Source organism: Phyllobates terribilis, unplaced genomic scaffold (assembly GCF_046119375.1).
Source record: "Phyllobates terribilis strain yellow unplaced genomic scaffold, ASM4611937v1 Scaffold_12__6_contigs__length_324123572, whole genome shotgun sequence".
NCBI classification, from domain to species: domain Eukaryota; kingdom Metazoa; phylum Chordata; class Amphibia; order Anura; family Dendrobatidae; genus Phyllobates; species Phyllobates terribilis.
The window spans coordinates 205,519,893-205,547,146 of record NW_027362772.1 but is presented as its reverse complement, the minus strand read 5'-3'; the positions used below and the strand labels follow the sequence as shown (position 1 = coordinate 205,547,146).

Here is a 27,254-nt window from a genome sequence, read left to right as displayed (position 1 = left end):
ATTTCAGGTATTTGTGGATTGTGGTTCTACACTTAATGTGATTGATAAGGGGTTTTTGGAAAAACTTAAATTGGAATCCAAACCTTTATCATCACCTATTTCTGTGATTGCAATTGATAACACTCCTTTGAAATGTATTACTCACAAGGTTGCTGAATTTCCCCTCACTATCAATGGTATTCACAAAGAAAATTTGGATTTGGTGGTATTAAATAATTTACCTTCTCCAGTAGTTTTAGGTTTACCTTGGTTAAAACTGCACAATCCTTTACTGGACTGGTCTACTAATGAGATTAAGTCTTGGAGTCCTAAGTGCTATGATAAATGTTGTAATGGTCGCATTGCGGCTGTGGAAAAAGGGGAATTACCTGTACCTATTCAAGATTTTTGGAGGGTTTTTTCAGAGGAGGTGTCGCAAGTTTTACCTCCTCATAGGGACTATGATTGCACTATTGAGTTTGTCCCTGGAGCTACTCTACCCAAGAGTCGCTTATTTAATCTGACTATCCCTGAAAGAAAGGCCTTGGAGGAATACATACAGACGAGCTTGGCTGCTGGTCACATTAGACCTTCTAAGTCGCCTGTGGCTGTTGGATTTTTCTTTGTAAAAAAAAAAGGACGACGGTTTACGCCCATGTTTGGACTTTCGTGAAATTAATAAAATTACCGTACGCAATTCCTACCCATTGCCGTTAATTCCTGACTTGTTTAACCAGTTAGTGGGGGCCAAGTGGTTCTCTAAAATTGATCTCCGGGGGGCATACAATTTGTTACGAATAAAGGAGGGTGATGAATGGAAAACTGCTTTTAACACTCCAGTAGGTCATTTTGAGAATCTGGTGATGCCTTTTGGTCTTACCAATGCACCCCTCGTTTTTTCAGAACCTTATTAATGACATCCTGAGACCTTTGATTGGTAAGATTGTGGTTGTGTATTTGGATGACATTCTGATTTATTTGCCTGATCTGGAGTCTCATTGGCAGAGCGTACGTGAGGTATTGCTGTTATTAAGTGACAATTCACTTTTTGCTAAGCTGGAGAAATGTGAGTTCGCTGTGCAGAGAATTAGTTTTTTGGGCTACATTATCTCCAGTGAGGGCTTTGAGATGGACCCGGTGAAGGTTCAGGCTGTGCAGGAATGGCCTAGGCCTATTGGTTTGAAATCGATACAGAGATTTTTGGGTTTCGTCAATTATTACAGAAAATTAATTAAGAATTTTTCTATAATTGTTAAGCCGCTGACCGATCTCACCAGGAAAGGTGCGAATACGGTCCAGTGGACTACTGAGGCCATTGAAGCTTTTGTGTATCTCAAGGAGAGGTTCAGTTCTGCCCCTATCCTTATGCAGCCTGATGAGACCAAGCCTTTTTTGGTCGAGGTTGATTCTTCTTCGGTGGGGGTCGGTGCGGTTTTGTCTCAGGAGAATAAGGATGGAGTACATCCCTATGTTTTTTTTTTAAAAAAATTTTCTGAAACCGAACTTAATTACGATGTTGGTAATCGGGAATTGCTGGCTATTAAACTCGCGTTTGAACATTGGCGTCATTTCTTGGAAGGTGCTAAATATCCTATTCAGGTTTTCACAGATCATAAGAATTTGATCTATCTGGATGCTGCCAAGCGCTTGAATGCCCGTCAGGCTAGGTGGGCACTTTTTTTTCCCCGGTTTAATTTTTATGCTACTTACATCCCTGGTACTAAGAATGTAAAAGCCGATGCTTTATCTCGCAGCTTTTCTCCCATGGTTGGTACCGAGGAGGAGGAGAGCATTTTACAGGAAGGAGTTGTGTTAGCGGCATTGGACTCCATTTTGGAAGATGGGACTCTATAAGCCCAGGAGGATGCCCCATCTAACACTCTCCATGGGAGGTTGTTTGTGCCTAGAACCTTTAGGAGAGATTTGTTTGTAGAGTATCATGAGTCTCGGTTGGCTGGTCATCCAGGAATTTCTGAGACTAAGAGACTTATAAGTCGCAGTTTTTGGTGGCCTGGGTGGCAGAAGGAAGTCATTAAGTGGGTGCATCAATGTACTGTGTGTGCCAGGTCAAAGGCTTCACATACCCCTTCTGCAGGGTTGCTTTGCCCTCTGGAGGTTCCTAGTGCGCCTTGGACGCATCTCTCAGGTCTCTTTCCTGAGAGCGGAGCGACATCGCCCCAACCTCCATCGGATCTCCGCCGTCTGAGCAGATTTTCTGGGGACTAGGACCTGGCATTACAGGAGTCTTTATTTCATTCTGCCTAGATCTCAGCCTCCTATCCACACGAACAGCTAATTGCATGGCATCCTGCAGAGTTTCAGGTGCGGGGAATGCGATTAGCAAATCTTTAACCCTTTCACTCAGACCAGCAAGCAATAGACATTTCAGAGCAAGATCATTCCATTTGACTTCTGAAGCCCATCTTCTAAAGTGTGTGCAATAATTTTCAAGATCACCTGACCCCTGATTCAAACACCTGAGTTCTGCTCCAGCAGATGAGATTCAATCAGGATCATCATATAATAGACCCATAGCAGAAAAAAATTCTTCTACCGACCTTAAGCATGGATCATTAGGTTGGAGAGAAAAGGCCCACCCTTGTGGTTCATTGCGCAAAAATGACATAATAAAACCAATGCGCTGTGATTCATTCCCAGAGGACCTTGGTCTCAAACGAAAATATAACAAACAAGCATTTTAAAGGAAAAAAAATCTTGCTGTTTACCATAAAAAACATCAGGCAGTCCTACCTTGGGTTCCACAAAATGCGCTCCAGAACAGCTACTCACGTGTTGCTGGAGCTTGGCCACCCCCAGAGACAATCCCTGCAAGCGTTGAGCCAAATCCTGGATGGAAGCCATACTGATCCCCGAATTTCTTTCCTTTTAGCTTTTTTGGGCTGGACTTACTGTTATGATCTGCAACAAGTACTAAGGAAAGAAAGGGGAAAGCTTTCCCTACAGAAAGATTAAGCTGAATCCATACGATAAAGCGGGCTGACAGTTCCTTGCAAACAGACCAGCCTTTGTCCTCGGTTAGTCTGAACGAAGACCTATAGCATAAAGGAAGGTGTCCCTAAAAGAACTAAGGACAGGAACAAAAATGGGTCACCTTCTGAACAGAGAAGGTTGTTGCAGAACACAAAATGATAAACTGAAAAAAATGTACTAGAGGTCCCAGAAGGACCAAGCAAACTGACAGAGATAGGCACAGAAGCACCAGTCAAGCAACACTGAAGTCCAGCACAGCCAAAATGGCGGAGCTGGAATATGTAGGCAGATGGTCATGTGACCGCAAAACATAAGATGGAAAAACAAACAGGAGGGTTCTAACAGGAGGACCTGTTTAAGCATCTGTTGCAGACACAACAGGTGCAGCAAACGCAGCACCAGCAGCAGCAAGCGCTGTTCCATAAGCAGCTACAGCGACAGCAGGCACAGGAGGCGCAGTACCAGTAGCAGCACCTGCAGTCAGCAGAGCATGCAGCACCAGGACCAGGAGACAACCAAACTGTTGCTGCAACAGATTCAGTTGCAGCAAAAGGCGTAGAACCAGCAGGAGCAGCAAGCGCAGATACAGCTTCTGGCGGATGCCATCCGTTATGGGCACCACCTAGTTCTCCATACAGTATTATGGGCACCACCTAGTCCTCCATACAGTATTATGGGCCCCATATATTGCTCCATACAGAATAATGACCCCATATAATGCTCCATACAGGATACTGGTCCCAATATAACGCTCCATACAGAATACTGGTCCCCATATAATGCTCCATACAGGATACTGGCCCCCATATATTACGCTCCATACAGAATACTGGCCCCCACATAATGCCCCATGCAGGCTGTGCCCCCCCACATAATACCCCATGAAGGATGTAATTTCCCCCCATATAATGCCCCATGCAGGATGTCACCTCTCCCCCATATAATGGCCCATGCAGGATGTCACCCCCCCATATAATGCCCCATGCAGGATGTCACCTCTCCCCCCTATATATTGCCCTATGCAGGATGTCACCTCATCCATTCCATATGATGCCCCATGCAGGATGTCACCCCCCCATATAATGCCCCATGCAGGATGTCACCTCCCCACATATAATGCCCCATGCAAGATGACACCTCTGCCCCCCATATAATGCCCCATGCAGGATATCACCTCTCTCCCAATATAATGCCCCATGCAGGATGTCACCTCTCCCCCCTTATAATGCCCCATGCAGGATGTCACCTCCCCCCCCATATAATGCCCCATGCAGGATGTCACCTCTCCCCCCTATATAATGCCCTATGCCTGCCCCATGCAGGATGTCACCTCCCCCCATATAATGCCCCATGCAAGATGTCACCCCCCCCCCATATAATGCCCCATGCAGGATGTCACTCCCCCATATAATGCCCCATGCAGTATGTCACCTCTCCCTCCATATAATGCCCCATGCAGGATGTCACCTCTCCCTCCATATAATGCCCCATGCAGGATGTCACCCCCCCATATAATGCCCCATGCAGGATGTCACCCTCCCATGTAATTCCCCATGCAGGATGTCACCTCTCTCCTCCATATAATGCCCCAAGCAGGATGTCACCTCTCCTCCCCATATAATGCCCCATGCAGGATGTCACCTCTCCCCCCCATATAATGCACCATGCAGGATGTCACCTCTCCCCCCATATAATGCCCCATGCAGGATGTCACCATACAGGATACTGACCACCATATAATGCTCCATGCAGGCTGTGCCCCCACATAATACCCCATACAGGATGTCACTCACCCCCCATATAATGCCCCATGCAGGATGTCACCTCTCCCCCCCATATAATGCCCCATGCGGGATGTCACCCCCCATATAATGCCCCATGCAAGATGACACCTCTGCTCCCCCCGATATAATGCCCCATGCAGGATATCACCTCTCCCCAAATATAATGCCCCATGCAGGATGTCCCCTCTCCCCCCATATAATGCCCCATGCAGGATGTCACCTCCTCCCCATATAATGCCCCATGCAGGATGTCACATCTCCCCCCATATATAATGCCCCATGCAGGATGTCACCCCCATATAATACCCCATGCAGGATGTCACCTCCTACCCCCTATATAATGCCCCATGTAGGATGTCACTTCCCTCCATATAATGCCCCATGCAGGATGTCACTCCCCCATATAATGCCCCATGCAGGATGTCACCTCTCCCTCCATATAATGCCCCATGCAGGATGTCACTCCCCCATATAATGCCCCATGCAGTATGTCACCTCTCCCTCCATATAATGCCCCATGCAGGATGTCACCTCTCCCTCCATATAATGCCCCATGCAGGATGTCACCCCCCCATATAATGCCCCATGCAGGATGTCACCCTCCCATGTAATTCCCCATGCAGGATGTCACCTCTCTCCTCCATATAATGCCCCAAGCAGGATGTCACCTCTCCTCCCCATATAATGCCCCATGCGGGATGTCACCCCCCATATAATGCCCCATGCAAGATGACACCTCTGCTCCCCCACATATAATGCCCCATGCAGGATATCACCTCTCCCCAAATATAATGCCCCATGCAGGATGTCACCTCTCCCCCCATATAATGCCCCATGCAGGATGTCACCTCCTCCCCATATAATGCCCCATGCAGGATGTCACATCTCCCCCCATATATAATGCCCCATGCAGGATGTCACCCCCATATAATACCCCATGCAGGATGTCACCTCCTACCCCCTATATAATGCCCCATGTAGGATGTCACTTCCCTCCATATAATGCCCCATGCAGGATGTCACTCCCCCATATAATGCCCCATGCAGGATGTCACCTCTCCCTCCATATAATGCCCCAAGCAGGATGTCACCTCTCCTCCCCATATAATGCCCCATGCAGGATGTCACCTCTCCCCCCATATAATTCACCATGCAGGATGTCACTCGCCCATATAATGCCCCATGCAGTATGTCACCTCTCCCTCCATATAATGCCCCATGCAGGATGTCACTCCCCCATATAATGCCCCATGCAGTATGTCACCTCTCCCTCCATATAATGCCCCATGCAGGATGTCACCTCTCCCTCCATATAATGCCCCATGCAGGATGTCACCCCCCCCATATAATGCCCCATGCAGGATGTCACCCTCCCATGTAATTCCCCATGCAGGATGTCACCTCTCTCCTCCATATAATGCCCCAAGCAGGATGTCACCTCTCCTCCCCATATAATGCCCCATGCAGGATGTCACCTCTCCCCCCCATATAATGCACCATGCAGGATGTCACCTCTCCCCCCATATAATGCCCCATGCAGGATGTCACCATACAGGACACTGACCACCATATAATGCTCCATACAGAATACTGGCCCCCACATAATGCCCCATGCAGGCTGTGCCCCCACATAATACCCCATACAGGATGTCACTCACCCCCCATATAATGCCCCATGCAGGATGTCACACCCCCATATAATGCCCCATGCAGGATGTCACCTCTCCCCCCCAAATAATGCCCCATGCAGGATGTCACCTCTCCCCCCCATATAATGCCCCATGCAGGATGTCACCTCTCCCCCCATATAATGCCCCATGCGGGATGTCACCCCCCATATAATGCCCCATGCAAGATGACACCTCTGCCCCCCCATATAATGCCCCATGCAGGATATCACCTCTCCCCAAATATAATGCCCCATGCAGGATGTCACCTCTCCCCCCATATAATGCCCCATGCAGGATGTCACCTCCTCCCCATATAATGCCCCATGCAGGATGTCACCTCTCCCCCCTATATAATGCCCTATGCCTGCCCCATGCAGGATGTCACCTCCCCCCCATATAATGCCCCATGCAGGATGTCACCCCCATATAATACCCCATGCAGGATGTCACCTCCTACCCCCTATATAATGCCCCATGTAGGATGTCACTTCCCTCCATATAATGCCCCATGCAGGATGTCACTCCCCCATATAATACCCCATGCAGGATGTCACCTCTCCCTCCATATAATGCCCCAAGCAGGATGTCACCTCTCCTCCCCATATAATGCCCCATGCAGGATGTCACCTCTCCCCCCATATAATTCACCATGCAGGATGTCACCTCTCCCCCCCATATAATGCCCCATGCAGGATGTCACCATGCAGGATACTGACCCCCATATAATTCTCCATACATCATACTGGCCCCCACAGAATGCCCCATGCAGGCTGTGCCCCCACATAATACCCCATGCAGGATGTCACTCCCCCCATATAATGCCCCATGCAGAATGTCACTTCCCCCCATATAATGCCCCATGCAGGATGTCACACTCCCATATAATTCCCCATGCAGGATGTCACCTCTCCCCCCATATAATGCCCCATGCAGGATGTCACCTCTCCCCCCATATAATGCCCCATACAGGATGTCACCCCCCATATAATGCCCCATGCAGGATGTCTCCTCCCCCCATATAATGCCCCATGCAAGATGTCACCTCTGCCCCCCCATAAAATGCCCCATGCAGGATGTTACTCCCCCATATAATGCCCCATGCAGGATGTCACCTCACCCCCATATAATGCCCCATGCAGGATGTTACCCCCCATATAATGCACCATGCAGGATGTCACCCCCCATATAATGCACCATGCAGGATGTCACCCCCCCATATAATGCCCCATGCAGGATATCACCCTCCATATAATGCCCCATGCAGGATGTCACCTCCTACCCCCTATATAATGCCCCATGTAGGATGTCACTTCCCTCCATATAATGCCCCATGCAGGATGTCACTCCCCCATATAATGCCCCATGCAGGATGTCACCTCTCCCTCCATATAATGCCCCAAGCAGGATGTCACCTCTCCTCCCCATATAATGCCCCATGCAGGATGTCACCTCTCCCCCCATATAATTCACCATGCAGGATGTCACTCGCCCATATAATGCCCCATGCAGTATGTCACCTCTCCCTCCATATAATGCCCCATGCAGGATGTCACTCCCCCATATAATGCCCCATGCAGTATGTCACCTCTCCCTCCATATAATGCCCCATGCAGGATGTCACCTCTCCCTCCATATAATGCCCCATGCAGGATGTCACCCCCCCCATATAATGCCCCATGCAGGATGTCACCCTCCCATGTAATTCCCCATGCAGGATGTCACCTCTCTCCTCCATATAATGCCCCAAGCAGGATGTCACCTCTCCTCCCCATATAATGCCCCATGCAGGATGTCACCTCTCCCCCCCATATAATGCACCATGCAGGATGTCACCTCTCCCCCCATATAATGCCCCATGCAGGATGTCACCATACAGGACACTGACCACCATATAATGCTCCATACAGAATACTGGCCCCCACATAATGCCCCATGCAGGCTGTGCCCCCACATAATACCCCATACAGGATGTCACTCACCCCCCATATAATGCCCCATGCAGGATGTCACACCCCCATATAATGCCCCATGCAGGATGTCACCTCTCCCCCCCAAATAATGCCCCATGCAGGATGTCACCTCTCCCCCCCATATAATGCCCCATGCAGGATGTCACCTCTCCCCCCATATAATGCCCCATGCGGGATGTCACCCCCCATATAATGCCCCATGCAAGATGACACCTCTGCCCCCCCATATAATGCCCCATGCAGGATATCACCTCTCCCCAAATATAATGCCCCATGCAGGATGTCACCTCTCCCCCCATATAATGCCCCATGCAGGATGTCACCTCCTCCCCATATAATGCCCCATGCAGGATGTCACCTCTCCCCCCTATATAATGCCCTATGCCTGCCCCATGCAGGATGTCACCTCCCCCCCATATAATGCCCCATGCAGGATGTCACCCCCATATAATACCCCATGCAGGATGTCACCTCCTACCCCCTATATAATGCCCCATGTAGGATGTCACTTCCCTCCATATAATGCCCCATGCAGGATGTCACTCCCCCATATAATACCCCATGCAGGATGTCACCTCTCCCTCCATATAATGCCCCAAGCAGGATGTCACCTCTCCTCCCCATATAATGCCCCATGCAGGATGTCACCTCTCCCCCCATATAATTCACCATGCAGGATGTCACCTCTCCCCCCCATATAATGCCCCATGCAGGATGTCACCATACAGGATACTGACCCCCATATAATTCTCCATACATCATACTGGCCCCCACAGAATGCCCCATGCAGGCTGTGCCCCCACATAATACCCCATGCAGGATGTCACTCCCCCCATATAATGCCCCATGCAGAATGTCACTTCCCCCCATATAATGCCCCATGCAGGATGTCACACTCCCATATAATTCCCCATGCAGGATGTCACCTCTCCCCCCATATAATGCCCCATGCAGGATGTCACCTCTCCCCCCATATAATGCCCCATACAGGATGTCACCCCCCATATAATGCCCCATGCAGGATGTCTCCTCCCCCCATATAATGCCCCATGCAAGATATCACCTCTGCCCCCCCATAAAATGCCCCATGCAGGATGTTACTCCCCCATATAATGCCCCATGCAGGATGTCACCTCACCCCCATATAATGCCCCATGCAGGATGTTACCCCCCATATAATGCACCATGCAGGATGTCACCCCCCATATAATGCACCATGCAGGATGTCACCCCCCCATATAATGCCCCATGCAGGATATCACCCTCCATATAATGCCCCATGCAGGATGTCACCTCTCCCCCCATAAAATGCACCATGCAGGATGTCACCTCCCCCCCATATAATACCCCATGCAGGATGTCACCATGCAGGATACTGACCCCCATATAATGCTCCATACAGAATACTGGCCCCCACATAATGCCCCATGTAGGCTGTGCCCCCACATAATACCCCATGCAGGATGTCACACCCCCATATAATGCCCCATGCAGGATGTCACCTCTCCCCCCCAAATAATGCCCCATGCAGGATGTCACCTCTCCCCCCCCATATAATGCCCCATGCAGGATGTCACCTCTCCCCCCATATAATGCCCCATGCAGGATGTCACCTCTCCCCCCAATATAATGCCCCATGCAGGATGTCACCTCTCCCCCCTATATAATGCACCATGCAGGATGTCACCTCTCCCCCACATATAATACCACATGCAGGATGTCACCCCCCATATAATGTTCCATGCAGGATGTCACCCCCAATATAATGCCCCATGCAGGATGTCACTTGTTCCCCCCCTTCCCTACATATAATGCCGCATGCCTCCATACATAAAAAGAAAAAAAAAATCACATACTTACCTCAATTCTCACCTGCTGCCACTGCTCCAGACTCCTCAGCGTCGCCGGCGTCTTCCCGCTCTGTGCTGTGACGACTCAGGAGAGGGCGTGGTTGTAAAGACGTCACCGCACACTCTGACGTGAGACGTCACAGTGCAGCAGCGTGGGGAAGAGACTGGACCTGCTGCGGAGGCACAAGGAGAGGTAAGTATTGTGCCGACTGCCGGGGCCCTGAGCAAGTGCGGGGGGGGGGGGATGGTGGGCGCTGGCACCGACACTGCACCGCACCACTCACAGGTCCCATAGCGCGGCGGGGTGCCCGATGGTGAGTGGGCTCCCCCTCCTGCTCAGGGCCCCAGCACTTGCCCGGGTGAGCCCGGTCCTGGCGCCGGGCCTGCTGGCGCCATATTTGTTGGGTAAACCCCAAAAAGGCAGAATACGACTTGGCACTGCAGGATGCCAAGGAATACTCCAAGCTAAAGACAGAGATTTTGGCATGCTTGGGAGTGAATATGACAGTGAGAGCCCAACGAGTCCACTACACTGTGTTCCAAATTATTATGCAAATAATATTTTCTCAGATTTTCCCAAATTACCTATATGAATTGCAGTCATTGTAATTTTCCAGTCAAATAACTATTAGAGTACAATTGAAAGGTTTTGTACAAACTGCCTATGATAACAGTATATTTTTAAAAAAATAAAAAACTCAAACTGCACTCAAAATGCATGTTCCAAATTATTATGCACAGCAGAGTTTTCAACCTTTTCTTTTTAATAAAGAACAAAAAAATGGTCATTTTTGAAATTATAAGCATTAGCAGGTTATTACAAACTGAAATCAAACAGTTTTCAACTCAAAACTTTATTCTAGGTGATGTTACATTTGCACATAGGACCCCTTGTTCAAAAGGAGCTTCTGAACTCTCTCGTCCATTGAATTTATCAGGTTTTGGATGGTTTCTGCTTTAATTGTTTTGCATGAGGACAGAATACCCTCCCAGAGCTGTTGCTTAGATGTGAACTGCCTCCCACCATCATAGACACTCCTTTTGATGATGCTCCAGAGGTTATCAATGGGGTTGAGGTCAGGGGAGCATGGGTGCCACACCATAAGTTTGTCCCCTTTTATACCCACAGCAGCCAGAGATGCAGATGTGTTATGTGCAGCATGAAATCTTAGAATGCGCGCAAATACTACAAGCAGCTACGTGTTCCATTACATCCCGATGCTACCCCGGCCACCAAAACCGATAAGAGAGGAGGTCCGCTATTGCCTTACCACCTGGATGTCCAGCAAGCACAGAGTTATGATGTTCCTTGATTACTTTGCGGTGTAGATCAGATGGTACAAGTAACTTTCCTGAAGGGCAGGAGGCAGGGGCATCCCTCTGAGCCTCCAACACCTCACCCTCCAGTTCAGGATAAAGAGCCAAAATGACTACCCCTTTCTGTAATATTGGGGCAGGGTTCTCATGGTCACCACCACCAGGGAAGCTCCAGGACAAAGCATCAGCCTTGACATTTTTGACCCCTGGACGAAAAGTGACAACAAAATGGAACCTAGTAAAAAACAGGGACCATCTGGCTAGCCTAGGGTTGAGACGTTTAGCTGACTGGAGATAAGACAGGTTCTTATGGTCATTAATAACAGTAATAGGATGGACAGCTCCCTCCAACCAATGTCGCCATTCCTCGAACGCCTATTTGATCGCCAAAAGTTCCCTATTACCCATGTCATAATTTCTCTCAGCTGAAGACAATTTTTTAGAAAAGAAGGCGCATGGATGCCATTTACCAGGAGATGAACCCTGAGACAACACAGCCCCAACCCCGACATCCGAAGCATCAACCTCCACAATAAAGGGTTGAGAAACATCGGGTTGACTGAGTATAGGTGAAGTGGCAAAATGATTTTTGAAGGAAGAAAAAGCCTGGAGGGAAGCATCCAACCTTTTGGAAAAATCAGACCCCTTCTTAGTCATGTCAGTTAGGGGTTTCACTATAACAGAGTAATTTTGGATGAATTTCCTTTAAAAATTAGTAAAGCCCAGAAAATGTTGTAGAGCCTTCAGATTCTCTGGACATTTCCAGTCAAGAACTGCACGGATCTTCTCCGGATCCATCTGAAAAGCTGAAGTTGACAACAAGTACCCTAAAAACTGTACCTCCTGAACAGCAAAAACACATTTTTCTAGTTTGGCATAAAGTTTGTTATCCCTTAATATCTGGAGCACCTACTTAACATGCCCCCGATGAGTATCAAAATCAGATGAATAAAATAAAATATCGTCTAGATAGACCACCACAAACCTCCCCACCAAATGATGGAAAATATAATTTATGAAATGCTGGAATACCGCAGGTGCATTGGTCAAACCAAAAGGCATAACCAGACTCTCGAAATGTCCTTCCGGGGCTATTGAATGCTGTCTTCCATTCGTCCCCTTCTCTGATTCTAACCAGATTGTAGGCTCCCCTTAAATCCAACTTGGAGAATACCTTAGCTCCCACAACCTGGCTGAACAAATCAGGAATCAGGAAGAGGGTATAGATCATGGATGGTGATTTGATTTAATTTCCGGAAATCTAAACAAGGACGTAGACCGCCATCTTTTTTTTTCACAAAGAAGAACCCTGCCGCCACGGACGAAGATGAGGGTCTGATATGTCCCTTCTCCAGACTTTCAGCAATGAAATCCTTCATGGCTTGTCTCTCAGGGCCAGAAAGATTATACAGTCTGGACTTCGGTAGTTTAGCTTCGGGGGTCAGGTTAATAGGACAGTCATAAGCACAATGAGGAGGCAAATCCTGACACCCCATCCTCAAAACCAGACAAAAAAGTAGGTAATATTTCCGTAGAGACAGTAGCAATGGAAATATCTAGACAGTTCTCATGGCAGTAATCTCCTCATTCAATAATCTCCCCGGCTTTCTAATCCACAAACGGATTATGTTTAACAAGCCAAGGTATACCCAAGACCATCAGAGTTGGAAGATTGTCCAGAACATAGCAAGGGATGATTTCACAATGGACTGACCCCACCCTCAGTTTTACATTATGTACAATCTGAGTAAATGCTTTCTGTGCAAGTGGCACCGAGTCAATGGCAAAGATGGGAATAGGTTCAGCTAAAGCACAGCAAGCAAGACCATGAGTTTTCACAAACTCAGCATCAACCATACTGACTCCGGCTACACTGTCAACAAAAACAGAATTTTTTTCGGTTTTGCTCTCTGACACCACCTCTGCGGTCAGGACAAAGCGGGAACTGCAGTTTGGCCACAAATGCACCCCTTGTTTATCCAACTCCAGACTACCGAGAGTTAATCGAGTCTCCTTTTGTTTAGGAATTGAAGGACAGGTCCCAACAAAATGTCCCTTTTTCCCACAAAAAAAAACATACGCCTTTTTTCTTGGGAATCTCTGGGAAGATGTATGATGTAGAGACACCCCCTAACAGCATGGGTTCCTCCACTTCCCCCAGTACTGGTTCACCCCCAGACCGCTCCCCTGGCAGAGGTACACAACCTCAACAAGAAGGCCCCGGAGAAGGTGTTCGCACCCGTCTATCCCAAAGGCGGCTATCAAGACGTATGGCCAAAGACATGGCAGCCTCCAAGAACTGAGGATTTTCATATACTGCCAAGGCATCTTTCAAGCCCTCACAAAATTGACTTTTAAGGGCTGAGTCATTCCATTTGGAATCCATTGCCCATCTTCAGAATTTCGAACTGTATGTTTCCACTGACCAAACCCCTGCTGAAGGCGACGTAGCCTAGACTCAGCCAAGGCGACTCAGTCAGGCTCATCATAGATGAGGGCCAGAGCTCCGAAAAAAACCTCCACAGACTGGAAACAAACCGAGTCCTGCAGTAATGAAAACGCCCATGACTGAGGATTGCCCTGCAATATAGAGATCACATACCGGCAGTCAGAGGCGGGAGGGCCCCCGGACCGCTCCCCCAGCAGCGGCGCACGGCCGCTACTTCTTCTTCGGCCAGGCCAGCACTGCACCTGTTAACTTCCCTGTGTGCTGGCCCGGCCGCGTCACTGCTAGGAGACACAGCCCTGTGCGCGGCCGTGTCTGCTAGTGTGATGTCACGCAGTGCGCGCTGCACTGCTGCACCAGAGAGGAGCTGGAGGACTGGAGCCGAGCAGGGGGATGGTGAGTGATAGATGACTACGTGCGGCCTCCTGCTGTGTATAGATGGCTACGTGTGGCCTCCTGCTGTGTATAGATGGCTACGTGCGGCCTCCTGCTGTGTATAGATGGCTACGTGCAGCCTCCTGCTTTGTATAGATGGCTACGTGCGGCCTCCTGCTGTGTATAGATGGCTACGTGCAGCCTCCTGCTGTGTATAGATGGCTACATGCGGCCTCCCGCTGTGTATAGATGGCTACATGCGGCCTCCTGCTGTGTATAGATGGCTACGTGCGGCTCCTGTGTATAGATGACTACGTGCGGCCTCCTGCTGTGTATAGATGGCTACGTGTGGCCTCCTGCTGTGTATAGATGGCTACGTGCGGCCTCCTGCTGTGTATAGATGGCTACGTGCAGCCTCCTGCTTTGTATAGATGGCTACGTGTGGCCTCCTGCTGTGTATAGATGGCTACGTGCGGCCTCCTGCTGTTTATAGATGGCACTGTGCGGCCTCCCGCTGTGTATAGATGGTGCCATGCGGCCTCCTGCTGTGTATAGATGGCTACGTGCGGCCTCCTGCTGTGTATAGATGGCTATGTGTGGCCTCCCGCTGTGTATAGATGGCTATGTGCGGCCTCCTGCTGTGTATAGATGGCACTGTGCGGCCTCCCGCTGTGTATAGATGGCGCCATGCGGCCTCCTGCTGTGTATAGATGGCTACGTGTGGCTTCCTGCTGTGTATAGATGGCTACGTGCGGCCTCCCGATGTGTATAGATGGATACGTGCGGCCTCCCACTGTTTATAGATGGCTTCATGTGGCCTCTTGCTGTGTATAGGCGGCTATGTGTGCTCAATATTAAGCCATACAATAATGTAAGGCTATGTGCTCACGATGCAGAAATGCTCTAGATTTTTTTTGAGCGTTTCTGCTCTCCCTGAGAGAAAAAACGCATGCGGATTGTGCATGCGTTTTTCCTGCCAGGGACAAGCGGATGTGAGGTGTTCTTCACATGCATTTCCGCGTGCGGGTTGACAAGCGCTTTCCAAGCGATTTTAGCATCACTTGGAAAAGTACTTGACAACTTGGTCACACTATATAAATCCATGCAACCAGCATGGATTTATATAGTGTGACCGTAAAAGAATGGTAAAAAAAAATAAATAAATATATACTTACCTTCTGATGGCCTGCCGATGTCAGCGGTTGCGTTACCCGTCACATGACTAAATGACGTCACCACAGGTCCTTTAGTCTACCGCGAGCTGCCGGCAAGCCAGGATGCATCGGGTAAAGACACCGGGGGCAATCAGAAGGTAAGTATAATATTTATTTTTTATTTTATTCTTTTTTTTTACAGGTTCTATGGTACCCGGGTCCGGAGGAGAGTCTCCTCTTCTCCAAACCCGGGTACCATCCACACATTGAAACACATTTAATCCGCATGGACAGATGCAGTGATGCGGATTCCATGCGTTCCAATGCAAGTCAATGGCGGCGAAAACGCCGCGCTTCCGCAAAATAATTGGTAGTGCTGCAGATTTTTCCACAATGATAATTGGGGAATATGGCAGACCTTCTACCAAGCGTTTTTTAAGTGTTTCTGCACACATGTGTGTGTGTGTGTGTGGGGGGGTATGGGCGCCTTCTAAACTGCCCGGAGCCCTTGCTACTCTTAATCCAGCCCTGATCACAATACAAACCCGTTGCTCCTCATTAACGGAGTAGGGACGAAATTGAAAATACAATTTTCATGCCTCCTTAAATACAAAAAAACTTGTCCCTACCTCCTGAAAACCTGTTCGGGAGGGCAACCTTGGGTTCAGGCTGGACAGGCCTACCTGCAGAGACTGCCATATTGGCAACCTGTAGCCGCTGATGCTGTTGCGGTACCTCACCACGGAGGTCATTCACCTCCAGACACAGCCTGTGCAGCCGCTCTGCAACTGAACCCATACCAAAAGGGGAAAAAAAAGGTTTACGCGGCATCGGCTATCGGTACCAGCGGCAGGCCGCCAGCCGGAAGTCCTTACCCGCAGGGCTCGGCCGCCAAGCGGTAGTGGCCGCCGTTATAACAGCTGATCGGTGGGGGTGCCACACGCGGGACCCCGGCCGATCATACATTGATGTCCTATCCTACACAAACAGGTCATTCTGATGAGCACAATGCACCATGATAGTGCAATCAGTAATCGAGACGATAGAAAGCCGGACATGATTTTACATGCCACAAAAGGGGCAGTTGATACTCTAGATGAACTCATAGGCACTTACACCTGTAAACACAAGACAAATAGGTGGCCAATGGTTGTTTTTTACAACATTCTTGATGTGTCGGCATACAATGCATTCGTGTTATGGCGTGAAATACACCCAAATTGGAACAAAAATAAACTATATAAAAGAAGAATTTTTATAGAGGAGTTGGGAAAATCACTGATTAGCCCATATATCGAAGAAAGAAAAGTAACACCCAAAGATGAAGGAGCGGCAGCCATTGTTCACAGTGAACCAACGGCTTCCACCGGCACTGCTACGAAACCCACGGCCTTCACCAGCAACGCAAACAGCCTAAAACGGAAACAATGCGCCTGTTGTCCAACATAAAGTAATCACAAAACAAATGTGATATGTTGCAGTAGTGCAAAGTACTTCTGCAAAAGACAAGTAAATTATACTTGTGACGAATGCAAACAGTAAATTTAGCACTGTGAACCTTATTTACCATTTTATATAGAAAAAACTGAACTTTTTATTTTTTTTATTTTTTATTTTTTGAAAAAAATATATTTACATACAATTGGATGCTATTAGTTATAGTTTACAGTTATATAAAGAATATTTTTTATATGCAAATGTGCAATATGCATGAATATTGCAATAAGGCCATGTAACATTTTTTGATACAAAAAAAATAAAAATTAAGTTTTTGATTTCATTTTTCATTTGTTTATGAACAACCATGTTCACATACAATATAATAATGCAACAGGTATTCAAATAAAACACTTAAATTAGCTTAAAATCAAGACTTTAATAGGTCCGGTCAAAAATGACTGGAACAGAACAGCAGAGTTAAGAGTGGACAACCTCTTTAAATTTACTAAATGTGTCTCTGGGCTGGGATAGAACAGAAAACTCAACCAGTGACCCAGACTGCTGCAGATTGGGGCCGGAATGACAGCACACTGCGGATGACTGCTGGTCTGGAGCGGATTAGGCGGCCACCAGAGGCGTACATAGAAATCATGGGGCTCCATAGCAAAAGTCCTAATAGCCCTGCACATAGCATGATAGTCCCACATACAGTCCCACACATAGTATGATGGATCCACATACAGTCCTACACATAGTATGATGGCCCCACATACAGTCCTGCACATAGTATGATGGCCACACATACAGTCCTGCACATAGTATGATGGCCCCACATACAGTCCTGCACATAGTATGATGGCCCCACATACAGTCCTGCACATAGTATGATGGATCCACATACAGTCCTGCACATAGTATGATGGCCCCACATACAGTCCTACACATAGTATGATGGATCCACATACAATCCTACACATAGTATGATGGCCCCACATACAGTCCTGCACATAGTATGATGGCCACACATACAGTCCTGCACATAGTATGATGGCCCCACATACAGTACAGCACGTAACACGTAATATGATAGCATATAACGGCCCACATAGTATGATGGCCCCCACATATAATGGCCCACATAGTACGATGGCCCCCACATATAATGGCCCATATGGTATGATGGCTCCCACATATAATGGCCCCCACATATAATGGCCCATTTGATATGATGAGCCCCACATATAATGTTCCCTATAGTATGATGGCCCTCACATATAATGGCCACCACATATAATGGCCACATAGTATGATGTCCCCCACATATAATGGCCCCCATATGGTATGATGGCCCCCACATATAATGGCCCCCACATATAATGGCCCCCATATGGTATGATGGCCCCCACATATAATGGCCCCCACATATAATGGCCCATATGGTATGATGAGCACCACATATAATGGTCCCTATTGTATGATGGCCCCCACATATAATGGCCCCCACATATAATGGTCCCCATATGGTATAATGGCCCCCACATATGCTGGCCCCCACATATAATGGCCCCCACATTAAATGCCCCACATGTAATGGCCCCCATATGGTTTGATGGCCCCACATATAATGGCCACCATATGGTATGATGGCCTCACATATAATGGCCCCCACATATGATGGCCCCACATATAATGGCCCCCACATATATTACTATTTGATTATAAAAAAAAAACTCACCTTGCTCCCTGCTGTTCTGGCAGGGCCACAGCTGCAGTGTTGCTAGGGCTGCGGCTTCTGTGTTGCTAGGGCCATGGGCGGGAGAGCAGAGCTCACGAGCCGCGCTCGCTGCTCACAGAACGCACTGACACATAGCAATGTCAGCACGTTCATGGCACCAGCCACCTGTGTGTGTCGCAGCATTCAAATGATAAATGCTGCATGCACGCGCCCTGCCCCCGGTGATGCCGAGCTACCATGGCAGGCACGCAGAAAATTAAAGGGGCCGGCAGCTGTAATGGGCTGGTGGTCCCCCAAGCACTGCCACACCGCGGCCCACCTGGAAAGTGCTCAGAAGGGCAGATTAGCAGTCCGGACCTGGCACCTGCTGCTCTGAGATGTCCGGCATTTCCCCACCAAAGGCTTAGCAGACCGGAGCATCGGATGGAAGAGGTGAGTATTGTATTTATTTATTTAAGTCAGTGACTGGTGGCCATAATAGAGGATGGTGGTGCAGTGTACTACAGTATATATAGGATCATGGGGGGAGCATTATACTGTATACAAGACCATGGGGGGAGCATTATATTGTATATAGGACCATGGCAGGAGCATTATACTGTATACAAGACCATTAGGGGAGCATTATATTGTATACAGGACAATGGGGGGAGCATTATACTGTATTCTGGACCATGAGGGGAGCATTATACTGTATACAGGACCATGGGGGGAGAATTATACTGTATACGGGATCATGGGGGGAGCATTATACTGTATACAGGACCATGGGGGGAGCATTATACTGTATACAGGACCATGGGGGGAGCATTATACTGTATACAGGACCATGAGGGAAGCATTATACTGTATACAGGACCTTGGGGTGTGCATTATACTGTATATGGGACCTTGGGGTGTGCATTATACTTTATTCAGGTCCCTGGGCTGTGCATTATACTGTATACAGGACCATGGGGGGAGCATTATACTGTATACAGGACAATGGGGGGAGCATTATACTGTATTCTGGACCATGAGGGGAGCATTATACTGTTTACAGGACCATGGGGGGAGAATTATACTGTATACGGGATCATGGGGGGAGCATTATACTGTATACAGGACCATGGGGGGAGCATTATACTGTATACAGGACCATGGGGGGAGCATTATACTGTATACAGGACCATGAGGGAAGCATTATACTGTATACAGGACCTTGGGGTGTGCATTATACTGTATATGGGACCTTGGGGTGTGCATTATACTTTATTCAGGACCCTGGGGTGTGCATTATACTGTATACAGGACCATGGGGATGCATTATACTGTATACAGGACCATGGGGGGGGCATTATACTGTATATAGGACCAGGGGGGGAGCATTATACTATATACAGGATCGTGGGAGTAGCATTATCCTGTATACAGTACAGTGGGAGTAGCATTATACTATATACAGGACCATGGGGGAGCATTATACTGTATATAGGACCATGGGGGGAGCATTATACTGTATACAGGACCATGGGGTGTGCATTATACTGTATACAGGACCATGGGGTGTGCATTTTATTGTATAGATGACCATGGGGGGGTGCATTATACTGTATGCAAGCAATTATACAGTGTGAAGGTTTGTGTTGGGTCAATCATATTGTCTGGAGGGCTAGTGCGGGCTACTATGCAGTGTGAAGGTTTGTGTGGGGCCATTATACTGTATGTAGTCCCATTATAGTGTATGAAGAGCTGTGTTGGGGTCACAGTTGGGGGATCATACTGTGTTGGGGGTCACCGTAATTTGCGTCGGGAGTTGAGGAATTCACCATGGGGGTATCATACTGTGTTTGGGGGGCACTTTTGTTGGCATCATACCTAATGGGGGCAATGAAAGAGGAATCTAGGACTTCAGCAGGAGAAAAATTACTATGTAAAGGCTGAAAAGTTGTGAGATCTGCTCTTCTGTAACCCCGACAATTATATTTCTTTTTTTTTGGGGGGGGGGGGGTTCCAATTGGAACTTCTGCTATGGAGCCCCACGATATCTATGTACGCCCCTGGTGACAATCATTTTAAAGAATATATCTATAGTAATTTTCTACATTTACACAGGGCAATTATCAGTATGTCACGCCAGCACGGTCTGAGGTCACCTGGGAGTTCTAAAAAATAACTACTTTGAACAGGCTTGGATCTAGCCACTATGTCTACCAGGTCCCAGGTTTGCCCTGGCCTTCAGTCTTTAACCCATGTATAGAAATCTAGGCTTACACATGCACCTCTGAGCTGGAGCTATGGAGTTGGCTGCTCATCAGTAGTGCAAGCTGGCAAGAATTGTCAGGTAGCTGGTTCAGAACCAAGAGGTGTGAGTAGATGCAAAATCATCTGACTGGATCTGCACGTGAAAGAATCTCAGTGTGCACAATTTTCCTCCATAGATCGGATGAGACTCACGTCTATGGGTATGAGAAAAAATTGGATGCCATATGGAGCCACAGCCTAACATCTGATATTTATGGATACATTGCAATTCTGTAACATTGGAAGCTGTAAATGGTCCAGTAAATGATTACTAGCTGCTGAGTAAAAAAAACTAATTGTATATGGATGGCAAGTAAGAAAAAAATTGTCCCACTTATCTGGATACAACTCTGAATGATTTTAATACTGTTGTGTGACCCTCACCATAGCGGTTTATAGTAAAAAGCGACCATCCCCATCCAGGGCTGACAGGAGGAAGAAAAACAAACTCACTAGGATCTAACCCCGAAGCTTCTGGACTTTTCATTGCCACAAGTCCTGAACTAAAATAGGGCTACTGAATAGTTATCCTGCGCCAGCCGATGAGAGAAGCAGAAAATAGCAGATGTCACCATTATGACCATATTGTACATGATCGCATAAGCAGTACACATGTAATTAAACCAAAAGTAATGACAAATAGCTTTGGATTAATAATATAATTACACAGGCACAAATGAAATCTATGAAGAAATTATGCTGAAAAATATTACAAATTTACCTTTATGAGGTTTTGGTGATAAATGATGATGATAAGAAAACAGAATGCGGCTAGTGATAACAGATAACCTTTATATTTTATCAGCATGTTCATAATCTCTGCCTGAAACAAAATAACAATTTTAAATTAATGTAATGTTTTTAGTTCAGTTATAAAGCAATGGATAAATACAATATTCAAAATATTAAATCATTAAAATGTTCCAATAAGGCTGCTTTCAAGAATAAATTGTCATGCGTGTACATGAGAAATAAAATTGTTTCTGGACACTAAATGACTTGGATCTTGAATTTTTCAAATGTTTTCCCCTCTATAGTCTAATTTTTCAGTTGTCATTAAGCTAGTGGATGGAGACTTGCTGATAGAATGCCTCCCATACACTGCACACAGAGATATAAGGCTATGTGCCCACGATGCAGAAATGCTGCATATTTTTTCCGCTTCTCCCTGGCAGGAATAATGCATGCAGATTTTACATACGTTTTTCCTGTCAGATAGAAGCGTTTGTCAAGCGTTATTGCATGCATTTTTACAGGCGGGTTATCAAGCTCTTTTCCAATCGATTTTAGCATCACTTGGCTTGACAACTTGGTCACACTATATAAATCCATGCAACCGTCATGAATTTATATAGTGCGACCAAGTAATAGTTAAAAAAAAGAATAAGAATGGTGAAAAATAAAAAATAAAGATTATACTTACCTTCCGATGGCCCGCGGTCTCCTTCTCTGCTCCTTCCGGTCTCCCCGGTGTGTCGCGGTGGTGTGAAGGACCTGCGATGACGTCATTGAGTCACGTGACAGTTCACGCGACCGCCGACGTCAGCGGTCGCATGACCTGTCACATGACTCAATGACGTCATGTCAGGTCCTCACACCACCACGAGCTGCCCAACACACCGCACGCATCGCTGAGGAGGCCGTCGGACATTGGAAGGTAAGTATAATCTTTATTTTTTATTTTAAATTCTTTTTTTTACAGTTTCTATGGTACCCAGGTCTGGATGAGAGTCTCCTCTTCTCCAGGCCTGGGTACCATCCGCACATTGAATCGCTTCATATCCGTGTGTGCACATGTAGTGATGCAGATATGAAGCATTTCAATGCAAGTCAATGGCGGCAATTACGCTGCGTGTCCGCAAAATTAATGTACATGCTGCGTATTTTTCCGCAATGATAATCCGCAGAGGAAATTTCCGCATCATGTGCACAGCACATGCGGATTATCATTGGGGACCATGGGGCATGTATTAGCAAGCGCTTTTTAAGCGTTTTCGCTGCGGAAATTCCGCGGCAAAAACGCTTGAAAAATGCATAGTGGGCACACAGCCTAAGGATTCCTGCTCCCACATCTGTTTGTGGCAAATATTCAGAAGCAGTAGCAGCATGGGGGAACATAAAAGAGCAGGTCTAAGCAGTGTAGCTTTGAATCCAGCACTGAGGTGATAATCATTTACTAAAACTAGCATCACCTTTTGTGTGACTCTCGGTCTCTGTCTCTCGCTTTCTCTTGGCTTCTTCTTCCTCTTCTTTTCTCTTAATACTCAACAGGCATTTATGATTTAACACCTTAGTAAGCAGACAGTCCATGTTATTTTTTAACTATTCCATCTGCATAGCTTCTCATGGATGGGTGTCTTTTTCAGGGTTTTATCCTGTTCTGCCTTTATTCACATTAACGTCGTAGGACCATGGTAAGGTTTTAGTAGTAGACAGGTTGGGACCGTCACATTGGGTACACCGTGACGTGGTGGGATGGCTTTTATGTTTAATGTTAACTAAGTACCACATGTTATTTACATGTACTGTCACTATTTACTTATTGGTCTATGCTCATTTTGTTTTCTTTCTTTAGCTTTGTCTGTGAAATGGCCACAATTTGAACTTGCTCTTACACTTTGCAAGTATACCAACTTATAGTCCGGCACAGGTTTTTGGTTTTCCATGTTATTTTTTTACCATTTTCCAGAGAGTTCAAGGGCCAATGGGAGCTAAGAAGTGGCTCATAAGTAGAAAAAGAAACATTTATTTCTGATTAGAAATGTTCTTATATTTGATTGTAGTTTTGCATTCTGAAAGTTTATTGAAATGATAGTAACCATGTAACTATAGTACTATATGTAACTATTTGCTTGTTTTATTGCTCTGCAAAATCAGCAGCATATGAATGCGGAAGGACAAAGTAGAAAAACACCCAGGTAGAGCAAAGGTTTTTTTCAAGATATAGCTGTAAAAAATACGTTTTGAATTTATCAGTTCACAATGCAGAATATGAATATAAATTGGAAAACAGCTGAGTCTAAAGGTAACAAGGAGCAGAGATGTTTGGTTTGCTCAATAAGTGTGGATGTGACTATGGAAATAAAGGTTATGGAGATAACGAAGACTGCTGAAAGACTTTGTGGTATCTCTAGAAAATGTGGACATTTAAAAAAGTGTTACAGAGGTTCAATGTGAATAATTTGTATTTATTTTTCTCCATTAATTACAGTAACAAAAAGGTAAGTTTCCCTGATATAGAAATATTTGCTGAAGGAAATTATTAGAGATAAGTGAGCACTAAAATGCTTGGATGCTCGTTACTAGTGTTGAGCCACCCCCGTAGTGTTCGAGTTCGGTTCGTCGAACACCCGTGTGTTCGCCGAACTGTTCGTCGAACACCTTCGAACACCGTTAAAACCAATGGCAGGCAAACAAAAACACATAGAAACACATAGAAAACACCTTCAAAGGTGTCCAAAAGCTGACAAACTGCTCAGAAGACACAACTAACACATGGAAAAGTGACAAGTACATATAGTCATGCGAAAAGAAAAGAGGTGGAGGAGTAAAAGGAGGGGGAGACACAGATATAGGCATGTCATGCCCTTCTAAAATCCAAAAAGTGAGAAGCCGACACGTTCAGTCCGCTCCTGCCCGTGCCACCTCCGTGTCGCCGGGTTTGTGCCAGAGCCGCGGTGAACCCTGACGGCCAGCCCCCCTCTCCCAATACTGGTGCCTGTCCGCTGGTGGGTCGAGCGAGCCCCCCTGTGGTGGAGGCAGCTCTAAGCTTTTTAATTTAAATTGTCTCTCTAATTTGAATGAATACACTTTAAATCCATTTACAAGGATCTATTGGAGGGCAAGTCTCACGCCAGCAGCCGCGTAATTCCAGCTCCAGTAGCGTCCACTAAAGCTGCTGCAGTTAAAAAGCTTTTATAAGGATCGAGCTCGGCTGTCCACCGCAAGGCATCCTACTGCCAGTCCCAGCCCCTATGCCTTGGGGTGCCTCCTGATGCTCTTCACTGAGTATCCCGTGGTCCCGAAGCATTTCCTTTGAAAAAATTAAGTGTCCAAACTACAGGTGGTGTAGCTTGCTTAACAGCCGGGATAATCCGCTGACTAGCAGACACTGCTACTAGGCACAAAGTATTTCCTGGGCTAGATGCAGTTAAAAATTTGTAATTAGAAACTCTCGTTGGATGCTGAGAAAGCATTCCATAGAGTCTCCTGGCACGCCATATATGATTCTCTTAAAAAGCTTGGGGTAGGGGTCTAGGGGACCTTTTTATAGCCAAAATCACGGCCCTGTATCACAATACGTCACCTAGGCTGAAGATAAATGGAACTGTAGCACCCTGAGGGCTCGGTTGCTACAGAGGTATTGCACCTCACCCAGAGGTGTGATATCTCACTCTCAGGTAAGGATGGAGTGTGGATCAGGACCCGACACCTGCATGCATTACACCACATTGCCGTGGGCCAGGGCGACCAATATGCCTCTGAGATGGGCACGACAGTCCCTGTCCCTGGCTGGAGTGGGGGGAGGGAACACTGAGGAAGGGGAACCCTGTAGTGCAGGAGCAGGGAGGAAGCAGTTCCTGGGTGCATTGAGAAGGGAGTATAAAAGGTGGGCACCATCTTAGTTCAGTGCAGAGAAGTCTGAGCAGAAGTGGCAGGGAGCAGGGGCTCTGCATGAGCTCTGCTCCGGAGGCGGGCCTAGTAACAGAGGCCCAGGCCTGGAAGAGGGAGAAGGAAGGAAGAGGAGCGGAGAAGGCTCCAGGAACGAGGAATGAAGGGATCCCAGGGGTGCGGACGGGCGAGTCGCCACCGCACGCCCGAATCCACCTGCGTGGAGGGGTCAGGCCAAAGGGGGAGACCGGTCCCCGAAACTAGTGGAGGCAGGAAACGACCCTCAGCTAGAAACCGGAGGCTGTGACATTTTATGTGGCGCATCCCCTCGCTACACCCGCTAGGAAGGCACCACATAGGGTCAGGGAAACTGGCGCCAAGTTTACCAAGAGGAGGCCCGAGGCAGCCGGACAGAAGGGTTGGTAAGAAAGGCCAGACAAAGGACACACAAAGGGGGTCCTGTGAAGCGCTCCAAAGTTATCTGGGAGTTGTCTGAGCCCCTCACCTGGTGAGCACAGTACGACGTGGGCAGCCGTTACCTGCAGACGTGGTCTGGATAATAAGAACTGTGAGTAAAGGCCCTGGACTGCATCACTGACTCCGTGTCGTTACTGCTGCTGCCCTGCACCATCACCCCCATCCTCCGCATACACTGCCCTGAGGCTATACTCCTCCCGTGGGGAGTTATGCTATGCTCTGCTGCACCCACAACACCAGCCTCAGCGGTCTGCCCTGCAGCGGCGGTTCACTCTGACCGCAATCCACGGGTGGCGTAGTCGGACATTTAAACATCAAAACCACATAAATAGTTCCGCCACTGGTTTGACCACCCTGAGCCACGGAACCGGGTCGCCGCCACGAAGACTACAACCACCAGCATCCACCAAAAAGGGTCCGGCTCCGGGTGTCCCAAGGCCCAGGGGGTGCATCAGAACATTTTCATCACCTTTCACAATCACCAATGGGACAAGGCAGGGATGTCCTCTGTCCCCTCTCTTATACATCCTAGTGACGGAGCACCTGCTCTCATCAATTCGCCATAACCCCAATATTAGGTGGATTGAGGTGGGAGGCACCGAGTACAAGTGCTCTCTATTTGCTGATGATGTCCTAGTATATATCACTCAATCACATATATCCATCCATGCTGTTATGGCTGAAATAGATCACTTTGTTACATGGTCAAATTTTAAAATCAATGCAGCGAAGTCTGAGGCCCTCGATGTCTCCCTCCCCAAATCCATATAGGATTCCATCCAGTCCAACTTTCCCTTTGCCTGGCCCTCACAGGGTATCAAATACTTAGGAATTCCTATTCATAGAGACCTCTCCCATCTATGTTATCTTAATTTTGGGCCCTTTATTGAACAACTCCATACAGACCACGGTTGGCAAGTTAGAACTGTAAGATTCACTACGTGAACCACTGGTGTTTTGTGGAAAAGCACATGTACACTGTGTTCCAAATTATTATGCAAAAAGTGTTTAGGAGTGATAAGGGAAGAATTTGTTTGTTTGTCAGTTAAACTCATTGATGGTGATGTGTGTCAGGGCTCTTTATATCACTGTAAGCAATTGCAGACACCTGTGCTAATTAGTTTGGCAGGTGTGTCCAATGAAAGGCAAGACTACTTATGAAGGCTGTCTCA

At 47.3% G+C, this 27,254-nt stretch overlaps 1 protein-coding gene and 1 long non-coding RNA gene across 4 annotated transcripts in view; one reads left to right on the top strand and one right to left on the bottom strand.

Annotated features, from left to right (window-relative positions):
- LOC141172419 (NXPE family member 1-like) overlaps positions 1-27,254 on the bottom strand; it is a 358,423-nt gene that overhangs the window by 191,804 nt on the left and 139,365 nt on the right. For all 3 annotated transcript variants that reach the window (XM_073656628.1, XM_073656626.1, XM_073656627.1), the window contains one exon: positions 21,716-21,817. In XM_073656628.1, coding sequence (XP_073512729.1) covers positions 21,716-21,808 — 93 coding nt within the window. In that variant the 5' untranslated portion in view covers positions 21,809-21,817. The remainder of the gene's footprint in view (positions 1-21,715; positions 21,818-27,254) is intronic.
- LOC141172420 (uncharacterized) overlaps positions 1-27,254 on the top strand; it is a 104,543-nt gene that overhangs the window by 64,668 nt on the left and 12,621 nt on the right. The gene's annotated exons all lie outside the window — the stretch shown is intronic.